The sequence below is a fragment of the Lagenorhynchus albirostris genome, chromosome 9 (assembly GCF_949774975.1).
Source record: "Lagenorhynchus albirostris chromosome 9, mLagAlb1.1, whole genome shotgun sequence".
NCBI lineage: Eukaryota > Metazoa > Chordata > Mammalia > Artiodactyla > Delphinidae > Lagenorhynchus > Lagenorhynchus albirostris.
In genome coordinates, this window is record NC_083103.1 from 45,071,210 (window position 1) to 45,084,641 (window position 13,432).

The following is a 13,432-nucleotide window of genomic DNA, read 5'->3' on the forward strand; positions in this document are numbered from 1 at the left end:
CCAGGGAAATCTCCTCTCTGCCATTCTTGATGCCCTGGTGCTTCCTGCTGTTCCTCTTTGCTGCCAACGCCTTACAGCACAACCACCTGTTGTCTGTTACGGCACCCTGGGCTGGCCTTCCTCCCATCACCTGCTGCTGGTCTTCTCTCCAAATGCTTGCCCCTCCTGGCTGCAATTAACCCTTCTATTTCTGGCTGTGTTAATGGGTACAACCCTAAATCTAAAACTACTGTTAGAGGGGTGGGATAGGGAGGGTGGGAGGGAGACACAAGAGGGAGAGGATATGGGGATATATGTATACGTATAGCTGATTCACTTTGTTATACAGCAGAAACTAGCACCATTGTAAAGTAATTATACTCCAATAAGGATGTTAATTAATAAATAAATAAAAGTACTGTTAAAAAAACAAAATTCAACTGAGTAAATTTGAAGAACTAATTGGTTCTATTCATCGATTCACAAATGGGGCAGCATCCCACCTAGCAACTAGAAGGGTGCTCCGAGGGGTTGTATAAAATGGAAGGTTTCTATAGGAAGAAGAATAGGGTGAGGGAACTATTAGCAAAAGAAAAGAAAGGATTACTTTTAGGCCAGGACATCTTTTGGGGTCGGGGGAGGGAATGGCAAGGGTTTTATCACACACATCCCCTCTGGGGGATGGAGAGGGCCTAGTGACAGATTACCTCATAGGTGCTGACCCAAAAATTCCAGCCTGGTTGATTAAGATTACATTTCTGGGGAAGGTCGAAACTGCAATTAGGTCAGGTAATAAGTCTAGGTTTGCTAGCATGGGCTTTAGCACAGGTGATGCCATTTGGGGCCTGTAGCTTTTTCTTTAGCACTACATACAAACATAAACCAACTCTTGGTCTCAGTCTGTTATGATCACTGGGGTGCATTTTTGAAATAGCTGAAGAGTGATAACGTCTGGGCTGAACAAAGTTAAGTGGCCTCACAAAGATAAAATTTTACTCACAAACACACAATGACATTATGGCCCACCCACAAGAGAATCTAGTTCAATTGGTTTGGGATGTGGTCCGGTGTCAGTACTTTTTTAAAAGCTCCCCCGCGTGGTTTTAACAGACGGAAAAGGTTAAGGAGGACTGCTCTAACTAGCAGAACAAACCCATCAAATTGAGACCAAAAACTAGCTAGAACACAAGAGTACAACTAGGCTGGGAAATCCTGACCCATTTGTGACTTGTGGATGTCCTGCAGGGTCCAGTCCCGCGCAAATACAGAGGTGGGTGGCCCTCCCTCCAGCTCACCACTCCTTTGGTGTAAAGTGCCCTGCCCTTTGATCTAAGAAGTTGGAGGTGGCTTAGTAGTGTCCTCTGCCACTCGGAGCAATCTGGATGGGGCTCAAAAATTACTCTGGACACAGACAAGTGTCACTTCTGCTTGGCCCTCTGGCTGTTGGTGATGAAAGACCCTTGGCAGTGGTGAGAAGAACAGCTAACATGGCCCTTTGACTCAGCAACGGTGGGACTCACTCAAGTGGCAGATGGGCTCCAGGCATGGATCAGCCTCCAAAGGCTTCCTGAGGCTAATCTGCAGTCTCTCCATGATGCTGTCCTCCTCTTGGTGGGACTCTTCCCCCAGCCCTCCCTCCAACCTCCCAAGTCCTTGCTTTCCCCCAGCCCAGAGAATGCTGGGGTGAAGGGGCTTAGTCAGGTTCTCCCTCTAGACTCTTTCCAATATGTTTAGGGCAAAGTCAATCCCTCATGCTTCCGGGCCTTCCCTTTTGATTCTCAAGGGCCTTTTCTTCTCTCTGCAAAACCTGGCACTCTGCAAATAAAAGGCTTTGGCTTTCAAAACTATTGTCTTTGACGTGGGCTTCAAGAGGCTGTTTTAAAAGTCAGAAAACTGAACATTGACTGCCTTATTCTGACTCTTTCTTTCTCTTCACATTCCGGTTTTACCAATCCTAATTCTCCTTGAGCAATGCCTCTGATTTACTAGGGGAAAGGTCAAGTGGAAAAAGTGTAGCAAAGAAAAGCACAAAGATTAACCTTTCAAGATACTCTCTCTGTGTAAGAAATACTGTGACATTGGTCACTCCAGTCCCCCACCCTGACCCCACCCTGACAAGTTAGCAGGTCAGGATGTTCTGGCTGAGTCTACACAGGGAGAGTGAAGTGGAGAATCAAGATTTATCTTGATGATAAAAGTTCTAAGTGACAATTATTAAAACCTTTTCTTCAACAAGTCAATGGCATGAAAATAAAAGGGGGGGCGGATTGCTCTAAATTAAAAGAAAACTTAGATACGCAACAATCTTGTTTGGAGTCTGTTTTGAACTAACCACTGTTGAAAGACATTTCCAAGACAATAAGGCAAATTTGATTATGGACTGGGTATGAGAGGATACCACAAAATCATTGTTAACGTTAAGTGTAACAATAGCATTTGGTTATGTAAGAAAACATTCTTTTTTCATTCCTTTTTTCTTAACAGATGCATACTGAATTGTGTGAGTGAAATGATATGATGTCTGGAGAAAAGAGAAGAGAAAAAGGAAGGAAGGAAGGAAGGAGGAAGGAAGGGAGGGAGGGAGGGAGGGAAGGAGGGAGAGGAATAAAGGGCAGGGAAAACCAAACACTCTGGAAAGAAACAAAGCAAACAGAAAAGAAAAAGGGATAGATGAATTAAGTGTGAGAAAATCTTGATAATTGTTGATTTTAACAATAGGTATATGGGAGTTCATTATGTTATTATCTCTAATTTTTGTGTAAATTTGAAATGTTTTATATTAATTTGTAGAATTGTTAACCTGGTACAGGAAAAGACAGACTGAGAATGGAAGAGAATAAAAGAGCCAGAAACAAATTCAAATATTTAGGTTTAAGATTTATTGCAAGGGGGGAGGGATAAACTGGGAGATTGGAATTGACATATACACACTACTGTATATAAAATAGATAACTAATAAGAAACTACTGTACAGCACAGGGAACTCTACTCAATACTCTGTAATGAACTCTATGGGAATAGAATCTAAAAAAGAGTGGATATATGTATATGAATAATTGATTCACTTTTCTGTACAGCAGAAACTAACACAACATTTAAATCCGCTATACTCCAATAAAAATTAATTTAGAAAATAAAAAAATTAAAGAAATTTAAAAAAAGATTTATTGTATTACTGATTTGCAGGCAGATGAATTCTTTTTTTTTTTTTCCTAAAGTTTTTATTGTTGTTGTTTTGTTTTGTTTATTTGGCTGTACCAGGTGGTCTTAGTTGCAACACACGGGATCTTAAGTTGTGGCATGCAGGATCTAGTTCCCTGACCAGGGATGGAACCCGGGTCCCCCGTATTGGGAGCACGGAGTCTTAACCACTGGACCACCAGGGAATGAATTCTTTCTTCAAATAAACTCTGACATGGGACCTCAACATATAAAACAAAAAAGAGTAGAACTGCTCCACTTGAGGCTAGAGAGTCTACTTTTGCTTCCTCCTTGTCTCCCCAGGAATATGCAGAAGTAACTCAGGGAAACCCTGTGGCTCTATAGGACACAGTTTGAAAACCTCTGTAGTATATGATGAAGGAAACCTCCCAAGTACTGCAGAAAATGTGTGTTACTTAGTATATGTGTTAGACAACTGTTAACTATTTGGGAGAAAAAAATAAAGTTAAATCTCTACTTCACATCATATACCAAAATAAATTCCAGTTGCATTAAAATGTTTAAAGTACAAAATGAAATCAGAAGAGTAATAGAAAAATTGATGAATATTCTAAAATATTAAGACAGAGAAGGACTTCCTAAGCAAGCCAATAAAGCCAGAAAAATTAGTAGCTTTGATTATATAAATATCTAAAGTTTTATAGGGCAAAAAATAAATCACACTTCACAAAAATGAAAAAAAGGAATGTGTGTATGTGACAAAACTTTAATATTCTTAATCATTAAGTAGAATTTCAAATCAATAAAAAAAGACAAACACTCCAATAGAATAAAAGGATCAACAACAATAAAACAATATATATGAGGACATATAAATTATCGTAAAGATATGAGAAATATTTCATCTACTATTGATCAAAGAAATATTGTAAGTTGAAGTAATAATGAGAATAGTTGATACTGACTCCTATTTCTGGTGGTAATGGCAGACTAGATAAGCTGAAAATTCAGCTACTATAAAACATCTAGAATGCTAAGCAAAGCATACTTAACATCCTTTAAATGGATAACTGAACCCCCATGAAAATACAGAAAATCCACAGGAGACCAAACCAAAGTAACTAAAAACCAGAATGGAGAGCTTTAACTGAAAAGTAGTTGCCTGGACTTTAGGGAGGGCTTTCCTCTCCCTGGTAATAAAGAGACTTGCTTAGGGACAGAAGAAAAGGAATTGAGACACTCAGGTAAATCCAGGATCCTCCAAAGGCTACACCCCACTTCTCTAGCACAAATGCACACGTGCATGGTTTAGAAACACTGAATCAAGAAATTAGTATTAAAAATGGTCCCAGGTTGGTAATAACTCTGGGGCAATAAGAAAAAGCAAACACAAACCTCTCTGGAGCAATTCACCTCAACCCAGAATCACCATAGATTAAGCTTTAATAAGATGAGCTCAGAACCCAAAATTACAGAAATAGGAGGAAACAAATCATGATGACTAAGTCAGCTGATAAAGATTATAGAGTTATTAGAATGAAACTATAAACTAAATATGTTTAGAATTATTAATATATAAAATGAAGTCTAGAAACATAGGAAAAGAACAAAACTTTCTAATAAGAAATATCATTTAAAAAAAAAAAGAAATATCATTTTTACCTATCAGATGACACAGTATTAAAAAAGAAGTATAATGCTCAGTGTTTCTAAGAATATAGGAAATTGACATTTATAGACTGTTAGTAGAAGTAAAAACAGATCATTCCAGAGGTCAATTTGGCAATATGTATCAAATATTTAACAAAAAACTACATACTTATTGGCTCAATAAATTTACTTGTTTTTTTTAATTGAAATATAGTTGACTTACAATACTATATTAGCTTCAGGTGTACAAAGAGTGATTTTTATAGATCATGCATCATGCAAAGTTATCACGATATTATTGACTATATTCCCTGTGTTGTGCATTATATCTCTGTGATTTATTTTATAACTGGTAGTTTGTACCTCTTAATCCCCTTCACCTATTTTACCCATCTCCCCATCTCCCTCCCCTCTGGCAACCACTAGTTTGTTCTCTGTATCTGTCTGTTTTGGTTTTGTTATATTTATTTGTTTATTTTGTTTTTTAGATTCTACCTATAAGTAAAAACATACAGTATTTGTCTTTCTCTGTCTGATTTATTTTACTTAGCATAATACCCTCTAGGTCCATCCATGTTGTTGCAAAAGGCAAGATTTCATTCTTATTTATGGCTGAATAATATTCCACTGTATATATATTCCATTGTTTATACAATGGAATATTGTGGTGGGGTATATATATATATATACAAAATCTCACATCTTCCTTACCCATTCAACTGTATGGATACTTAGATTTCTTCCATATCTTGGCTATTGTAAATAATGCTGCAATGAACATAGGGGTGCATATGTCTTTTCAAATTAGTGCTTTCTTCAAATAAATACCCAGGAGTGGAATTGTTGAATTGTCTGGTAGCTCCATTTTAATGTTTTTGAGGAAACTCCATACTGTTTTCCATAGTGGCTGTACCAATTTACATTCCCACCAACAGTGAAAAGGATTCCCTTTTCTCTACATCCTCTCCAACACTTATTTCTTGTCTTTTTGATGATAGCCATTCTGACCTATGTGAGGTGATATCTCATTGTGGTTTTGATTTTCATTTCCCTGATGATGAGTGCTGTTGGGTATCTTTTCAATGCGCTTAGTGGCCATCTTTGGAAATGATATCTTCTTTGGAAAAATACCTGTTCAGGTCCTCTGCTATTTTTTTAATTAGACTGTTTTTTTGATATTGAGTTGTATGAGTTCTTCATATATTTTGGATATTAACCCTTTATCAGATGTATAATTTGCAAATATCTTCTCCCATTCAGTAGGCTGCCTTTTTGTTATGTTGATAGTTTCCTTTGCTGTCCAAAAGCTTTTTAGTTTGATGTGGTCCCATTTGTTTATTTTTGCTTTTGCTGCCCTTGCCTGAGGAGACAGATCCAAAAAAAATTTTGCTAAGATCAACATCAAAGAACACCCTGCCTATGTTTTCTTCTAGAAGTTTTATGGTTTCAGAGCTTACATGTAAGTCTTTAATACATTTTGAGTTTATTTTTGCATGTGGAGTGAGAAAATGGTCTCAAGAATTTTACTTCTAAGAATTTATCTTTAAAACAATTCATAAAATTACCCTAAGATGAATACACAAGGATGTTTATTCAGGAAGTTTTCATGGCAAAAATGCAGGGGGTGGGGAGAAGTTTAATGTCCAATAACAGAGGAATGGTTAAACAAATTAGGATAATTTCATATGATGAAATATCATGCAGGTAATAAAAATGATATTGTACAGATTTATTTACTGACATGGAAAGATGCCACGAATATACTGATGAGTAAAAAAAAAAAAAAAAATCAGATTGCAGACCAACCTGATCCCACTTTTTAAAATTTGTGTGGCCCATTAGGGAAAGTCCAAATGACCAGTAAATAAATAAAATTCAGTAGTAATCAGTAATGGAAGTTAAAACAATAGTGCCATATTAGTTTATACCCTTTAGGATGGCAAACATGAATCCATACAGAGGTCGGCAAGGACACAGGGAGGTGGGGAACTCTCACGCACTGCTGGTGGGAATACACACTGGTACAGGCATTCTGGAGACTAATCTCACAGAACTTAGCATTGTCCGTAGAAGCTTTTGGATGCCATTTCTGGATATATAACCTCAAGAAATTCTCATTCAGATCCACAAGAGAACATGAAACAGGATGTTCATCTATACATTATTCGTGGCAAACAGGTGCTGGAGGCAAACCAAGAGTCCCTCATTAAGAGACAAGAGAAGTTAAATGTGGTAGATGCGTTATTACTCCATAATGTGCAGCTATGAGAAGAAACAATCTACTTGGATAATTATTTTTTTAAGTGTTTAGTGAGAAAAGTAGGAAATTTTTTAACACAATATATTTGTATGTTAAAAACACATAGTCACAAAACAACAAAACAGATTTTACAGGATTATATACATATAATAAGTACAGATATCAAACAGGTTAAAGACACTTCCTATGGAGGAGATGGGAAGGGGAATGGGAATTAAGGGAGAAAAAATAAAGTAATTAAAACAAGAGAGAAGGCTTGCACAGACCAATAATAACAACTTAAACTGAGAAGTATGCTTCATTCAGCTCTCTGCAGTTGAGTTCAATTTTTTAAAGTGCGTATGTATAATATGTAAAAATGTCTAAAAAGGTAAACTCTAAAATAATGGTAGTTATCTCTCTGGGAGTGGTATAAAAGGAAAATCTTTTCTTTTTTTCTACACTGGATAAATGTTGTATAATAAGTAAAATGCATTTCTTAAGTCTCAAAAACTCATCTTAACACTCAGAACTACCTTCCTGCTTTTGGATAAAGTACAATAACCTACTAAATTCAGCTGCCTGTGTGGTCACAGTCATTTTATTATTTTACCAGAGTTCAAAATAACTCTGGAACAAGACCAGTGGGACCACCAGATAGCTATCTAGCCTCACCCTTCTTCCCATGCCAATGAAGACCAAGCCTCCAATCCGGCTTTGGCAGAAACCTCTGTGGAACCCAGGATAACAAGGCCCTCGGCGTCCCCACTGGGGAAAGGAGGGGCAGCGCTCATAACTCTGTCAGCTCACTCAGCCTCTGAAAAGACGGCTTGGACAGCAGTTGCCAAAGACAAAGGTTCCACCTAAGGGTGGAAACTCTATTTGCAACTTTGTAGACACAGGTGTCCTTCCAGGCGACTCAAGACCTGCAGTGTGGGACTGGGTTTGGCCAGGAATAGCTCAGAAGGCCTTCCTCTCAGAAGCCAGCTTTTGAGGCCTTCAGGTATATGTTCTAACTGTATTTGGCAACAAAAACCAAAGAGGTCAGCGGCTTAGCTCAGGGCGAAAAAACAACTATTTCTGATTATAATCCCCACTTCAAACCAGGTCAAAGAATTAAAAAACTCACTTCATTTATTTATTTTGCACTCACTAAGCATACTGCTGAAGCAGTTCTGGTTTCCAGTCCTACCAGTCTCATGTAAATCCTTCAGAACCACAGGTGTAAATCACCTACCCAAGCCATCCTCATAGTAGAGGACATCTGGGGACATCTGGCTTGAGAATCCAAATGTTAAAATTATTCCACCTTACTCTCTGTGTCTTCATAGCATCAAAATAGCCTGTGGCACTTGAGTGCAAATCCAGACTCCAGCCCTGATTACTCACTGTGTGACCTTGGCTAAGTTACTTTATGTCTCTGAGGTTCAATTTCTTTATCCACAGACAGAACAGAGATAATTACACCTACTCCACAAGGCTGCTGTAAGAATTAAATGAGCTAAGGTATATAAAGTGGCTAGGAGAATGTCTAATACAAAGAAGGTGCTAAAAAAAAGAAGCCGTTTCCATTCCTCGCCATCACTCCCTTCCACCCTTAGCTGTTCAGCTAAGGTGTGGGCATTTCAAGAAATTGCTTGGTACATTGTGTTTGATTACAAATGGATGGTACCATTCCCACAGCCAGCAACAGTAGCTAAAGATAAAAGCTGCGACTACTCCTCAGCCGTCGACAGGTCGGATCAGCCACAAATGACTCACCACTGTTGATAAATGATGTGTTCTTGGCATCAAGAGACCTTATCCTGACAGGCTTTGACACCTTATGAAAAAGAAACCAGAAGGAAGGTTGAATGGCTCACAGAGAAGGTCCTCAGGGTTTGATGGTGACCTTCAGTCAATTCTGAACTTGTACCAGACTGGTGTTAGGAGGGTCTCCTGTGTCTTCAGACATGTCTCCAAATCACAGATTTTTTAGTTGGGAAGGACTCCAGCTGAGCAGCTGCCTCTTCATCTCAGAGCTGAACCATCTCCTTCACTTGCCTTAGATTCCCTGAAGGGAGTCATAAGACTCCCTGGGCAGAAGGCAAATGCCTGTTCCCTGCTCGGAATAGCCCTAAGCTAGTGCCCAACCTGCCTTTGGCAGCTTTGTCTGCTGGTTGAAACTCTGCCAGGGTGAGGTTTGGCTGAAGGGCTCTGTGGCTATTGGACAAACCTTGGCTCAAGGAAAAGGGTGAGTATTTAATCCCAAGCCACTGTCTGCAAGGATGAAGTGTTTGCAGCTCTCCGGTTTTTGTAGCCCCTTCAGACCACCCAGAACCACTCACGGGCATGGGAATTCCCAAACTGGATTTTTTTAGTCACTCTTTCATTCTTACATCCCCTGTACCTTGTGCAGTGCCTGTGGCACAGAGCTCCCGCTAAGTGAATATTTACTAAAAGGACCTTAAGAAAAGCACGGTCTTTTGCTACTTTTGTAACCCCTTGAATTCTGATGAACCTCACTAAATTGTTAAGATCAACTAGGACAATGAACTGTATGAAGATTGACACTGTCAATAGCCAGGTGCTCAAAACTGAGGCCTCAGATGGTCTTAAGGAAATTCCATGTACTAGGATCTACTTTCTTTGAAACTGAAACTGCTTCAAGAGCAGGTTGTCTCTGGACTCCAGACCTATGACCCCTTTCAGTGTCATGGAGGCTTTTTCTGGAAGGAACTATTCTAGGCCCTCAGAAGGGACCTTGTGGAATGCAATTGATCCAAAAGTCCCAGGAGAAAGTAGGCTGCCCTGGAAACATTTCCATTATTCAAACTCACCCTCAGATTTTCTTCACCAAGAAGGTTTCTAAGATCACCTAGAAGCACCAACATTTCAGTCATGCTTTGAAGTGTAAAGGCCAGGGAGTCTTTCTGGAAAGGACAAGCAGTAGAACTCCATCCTGGGTCTTCAGGATATTGGTTGAGACAAATAGGGTAGAGACATCAATAGCAGGGTGCCTTCCCTTATCCTCTTCTTCTGTCCTAACTGTTTCCACGTCCCCTGCCCTTCTAGTCACTCACTGGGGCTTAGTGTCTGGCTTCTATCACCAGAACTGGGGGTCAACGGTCTAAGATGATAAGGTATAAATTTAAGCAAAGGGGAGGAAGGAAGAAAGAAGGGAGAGAAAGGAAGACTGGAGAGAAGTGGAGAAAAAAATGAAAACGTCTTGGGAAGGAGGAAGGAAGAGGAGAGCGGCAAGGGGAGACGGAACAATGAAGGTCTCAGGCCGTCGCAGGCGCACGGTTCCGGCGGCACGTCCGTCCAGCCCGCCTCCCGTCAGCAGCTGCACGCTGCGCCCCGTGTGGGCGCTGAGTCACGGTCCCAGAACAGGGAGCCGCCGTGCAGGTCTAGGGGGGGCCGGCCCTGGTTGGCATCTGCAAACTGTTTTTTTCTTTCCTCTTTCATTAAGGCTGTGTGCTGACTCCCACGTAGGAGGACTTATTAAACCGCACGTACTGCCTGAAGGCTCTCTGGCGCGTCGGAGGCGGCCGGCTGGGGGCGCCGCAGTATCGCTTATGAGCCAGCACACTCTCTGGGGCACTGGGCCGGGAGAGGACTGGGGTCACTGGCCCGGCTGCGGATTTCCCGGAGGAGCTCGCACTTTTTGCTGGAGTCGCTTCTAACTTTAGCCCCGCTGCAGCAGGGGGACACTCCTCAGCTGGAAGACCTCGGAGACCACCCCAACTCTCCGAGGTGCGCTTATTGCGCAGGGTTCCGTGAGCAACTCCATAAAATCTGGGACTCTGTTGCGTAATCGGGAGAGTCCAGGCTCGCCTCCCCACTAAGGGTTCACCCTACCCCAACCGGCCCGGCCGCCACACGAGGCTGTGACCTGGAGCATCTCCTCGAAGCCCGGACCCGCACGCGAGACACGCTCTCCGCACGTCCCACCAGAGAGCGTTACTCCGACAGCTCAGCCAGCGCGGAGAGCAGCCAGCACGCGCCAGCGCAGCCGTCCTACCTTCCCACGCCAGGCGGCTGGACCCCAAGGCTCCCGGACCCCAGGGCTCCCGAGCGGACCAAGACTGGGGACACCCTCCCTCCCAAGACTCGTGACCCGAGAATGAATCAGCATTGAGACAGTTTATTGGTTTGCTACTTCGCATATCACCCATTTTATGTAAATAGATTATACAGACATGGTGTTTTCTTCTTCCACAAGAGGCAACCAGTCTCTCTTTCACGCATACACGCTCACATTCCACGCAGCACACAACGTTACACCTCTCTGAGACATTCACGTATTAAAATAGAGGGGAGGGGAACAATATAATTGCTTTAAAATGCCCTTAATACAATATATAACGTACAAAAATATCTCTATATTTGAAGTTACAAAAAAAAATCTTGACACAACAAACTTAAATATTGATAATTACCTCTGTATATACAACACACATTGCACTTTTCCTCTCTAGGTTTTGGAAAGTTCAAGTAATAGTGAGGCTTGCGCCCCAGTGGGGTGACACCCCATCAGAAATCAGTTTGTGGGCGGGCACGGCAGTGGCTCAGACCCTTGCCCCTGGGGGTCTCAGCATTTATTTCGCAGTTTCTCCTCTCCATGAGCCTGGCAGAGGACACTCCTTTGGATTCCTCTGCACCCCCCCTCACCGCCCGGGGCACCCGGGCCGAATTAGGGTGAAGAGAACACTGCCTCCGAGGTGGACGGGGTCCTGCAAAGCCAGGGCTCGCCGCCGGACGGTACCTCCCGGACTCTCGGTCTCTCAGGGCTGTCTCAGCCCGGGTCCCATAGGCTGAGAGGCTCGGCTAGGGGAAGTCCTCCGTCCCGGGAGGCGCCGGCGGGATGCATGTGCGAATGTTCGCTGCTGCCACAGGCGCCTAAATCCTAAGAAGGGTGGCGAACACTTGATGAGCCCGGGAGGCCGGGGCCCCGCGCGCCTGTGGCTCCTGGGAAGACAGAGTCCGTCCCAGGCCGGCCTCGGGGAGGGAGCGTCGGCGCCGGCGGCCGTAGCCCTGGGGGCTGATCTTGCTCCTGGGGGCGACGCCGTCCTTGTCCTTGTCCGTGAACTGGTAGATCTGGTGCGCCAGTTTCTGCACCGTGCACGTCCCGAAGCGACAGCCAAAGCTCCGCAGGCTCTGGAAGTTGTTCATACTCTGGCGGTAGCGCTTGACTCGGATGCGGGCGGCGTCCGGACTGCTGGAGAAGGGAAGGAAGGCCACATGAGACCCCCATCAAGCAGGTCTTTGGCCCCAGCCAGCGGGAACGGAGCCATTCTAAGACCAGAGGGAGCTGCTAACTGCTACCTCCATCTGAACTGCCATACAGCCCCGATGATCCCCAGGGCCAGGGCAACGGAGGAGAGCTCCCCTTGCCCACCCCGCGACGGCGCCCCGCATAGTTACCTTGCCTGGGGGCTGCGAGAGGCGCCCTTCACATCCTGCGGCCGAACGAGAGTCTGGGCAGGCCCTGCCTTCACATCGGCGAGCCCGGTGGGGTAGCTGCTGGACTCGCGAAGTTCTCTTTTTCCACGACTTAGAGCCCACTTATTCCATCTAAACAACACAAATAGACTCGATTCGCAATCGTCCAGGCGAGGTCTTGGCCCATCCCTGCTCCTGTTCACTTCTAACCCCTCGGGGACCAATGGTTAGTTTCCCTTGTCTTGCAGGTACCAGAACTGGGGCAGGCGCTGCCTGCGACTCACTTCTTTCGGAACTCTGCCGCCACGTCGAGCCGTGCGGTGTCCGCGCCTAGGAAGGCGAGCGAGCCCAGATACATGAGGGCGACGGGAACCAGCTTCATCCCAGCGTCGATGCGTAGACCCTGGGGAAGGAGAAAGAGGAGCCGAGCGTGAGCGCCCGGGTCTGCCGCACCGCCGGGCGGGGCACGGAGGCGGGCGGGGGGCCCCGGAGTGGGCAAGCTCAACCCGCGCTCTGCCGGACTCAGACGCTTATCTCCCCGGGGCGCAGAGAGGCGCCAGCGGCATTTGCACCCGCCAGGGGGGTGACAGGCCCCGCAGGGGAGGCCACTGACCCACGCCAGGCTCCCAGAGGTTCCCCGCTCAATTTCTCGGATTGGCTGACGGAGCAGAGGGGACTGGGTCTCTGGAGTTCCAGCTGTGTCCACGAGCTGGGCCCGGGATGTGGGACGCACCCGGCAGAGGACCCTCCAAAGTGGATTGTACCCCTCACCCAGCGCTCCTAGTCTCCGGCCTGGGCAAGCCTCCCCACCTTTAACCCGCCCGGCCCGCGGTGCTTACCTGCTTGAGGGGGTGATCTGCCGAGATCTTTGGAGGATTAAGTCTGAGACGTCGCTCTGGCAGTGGCAAAACCCAGACGTCCAAGCTGCGGTGAGAAACCAGAGATGGCAAGGTTCGACCCGTTCCGCCTAATGTCACC

General features: G+C 44.3%; 1 protein-coding gene across 1 annotated transcript; it reads right to left on the bottom strand.

Annotated features, from left to right (window-relative positions):
* Positions 1-11,140: 11,140 nt before the first annotated feature.
* On the bottom strand, positions 11,141-13,432 carry ADM (adrenomedullin). Its single transcript, XM_060157798.1, has 4 exons — positions 13,294-13,432; positions 12,739-12,857; positions 12,437-12,586; positions 11,141-12,230 (listed from the first exon to the last, which is right to left on the bottom strand). The coding sequence occupies exons 2-4, from the start codon at positions 12,834-12,836 to the stop codon at positions 11,912-11,914; spliced, it is 567 nt and encodes a 188-aa protein (XP_060013781.1). The 5' UTR covers positions 12,837-12,857; positions 13,294-13,432; the 3' UTR covers positions 11,141-11,911.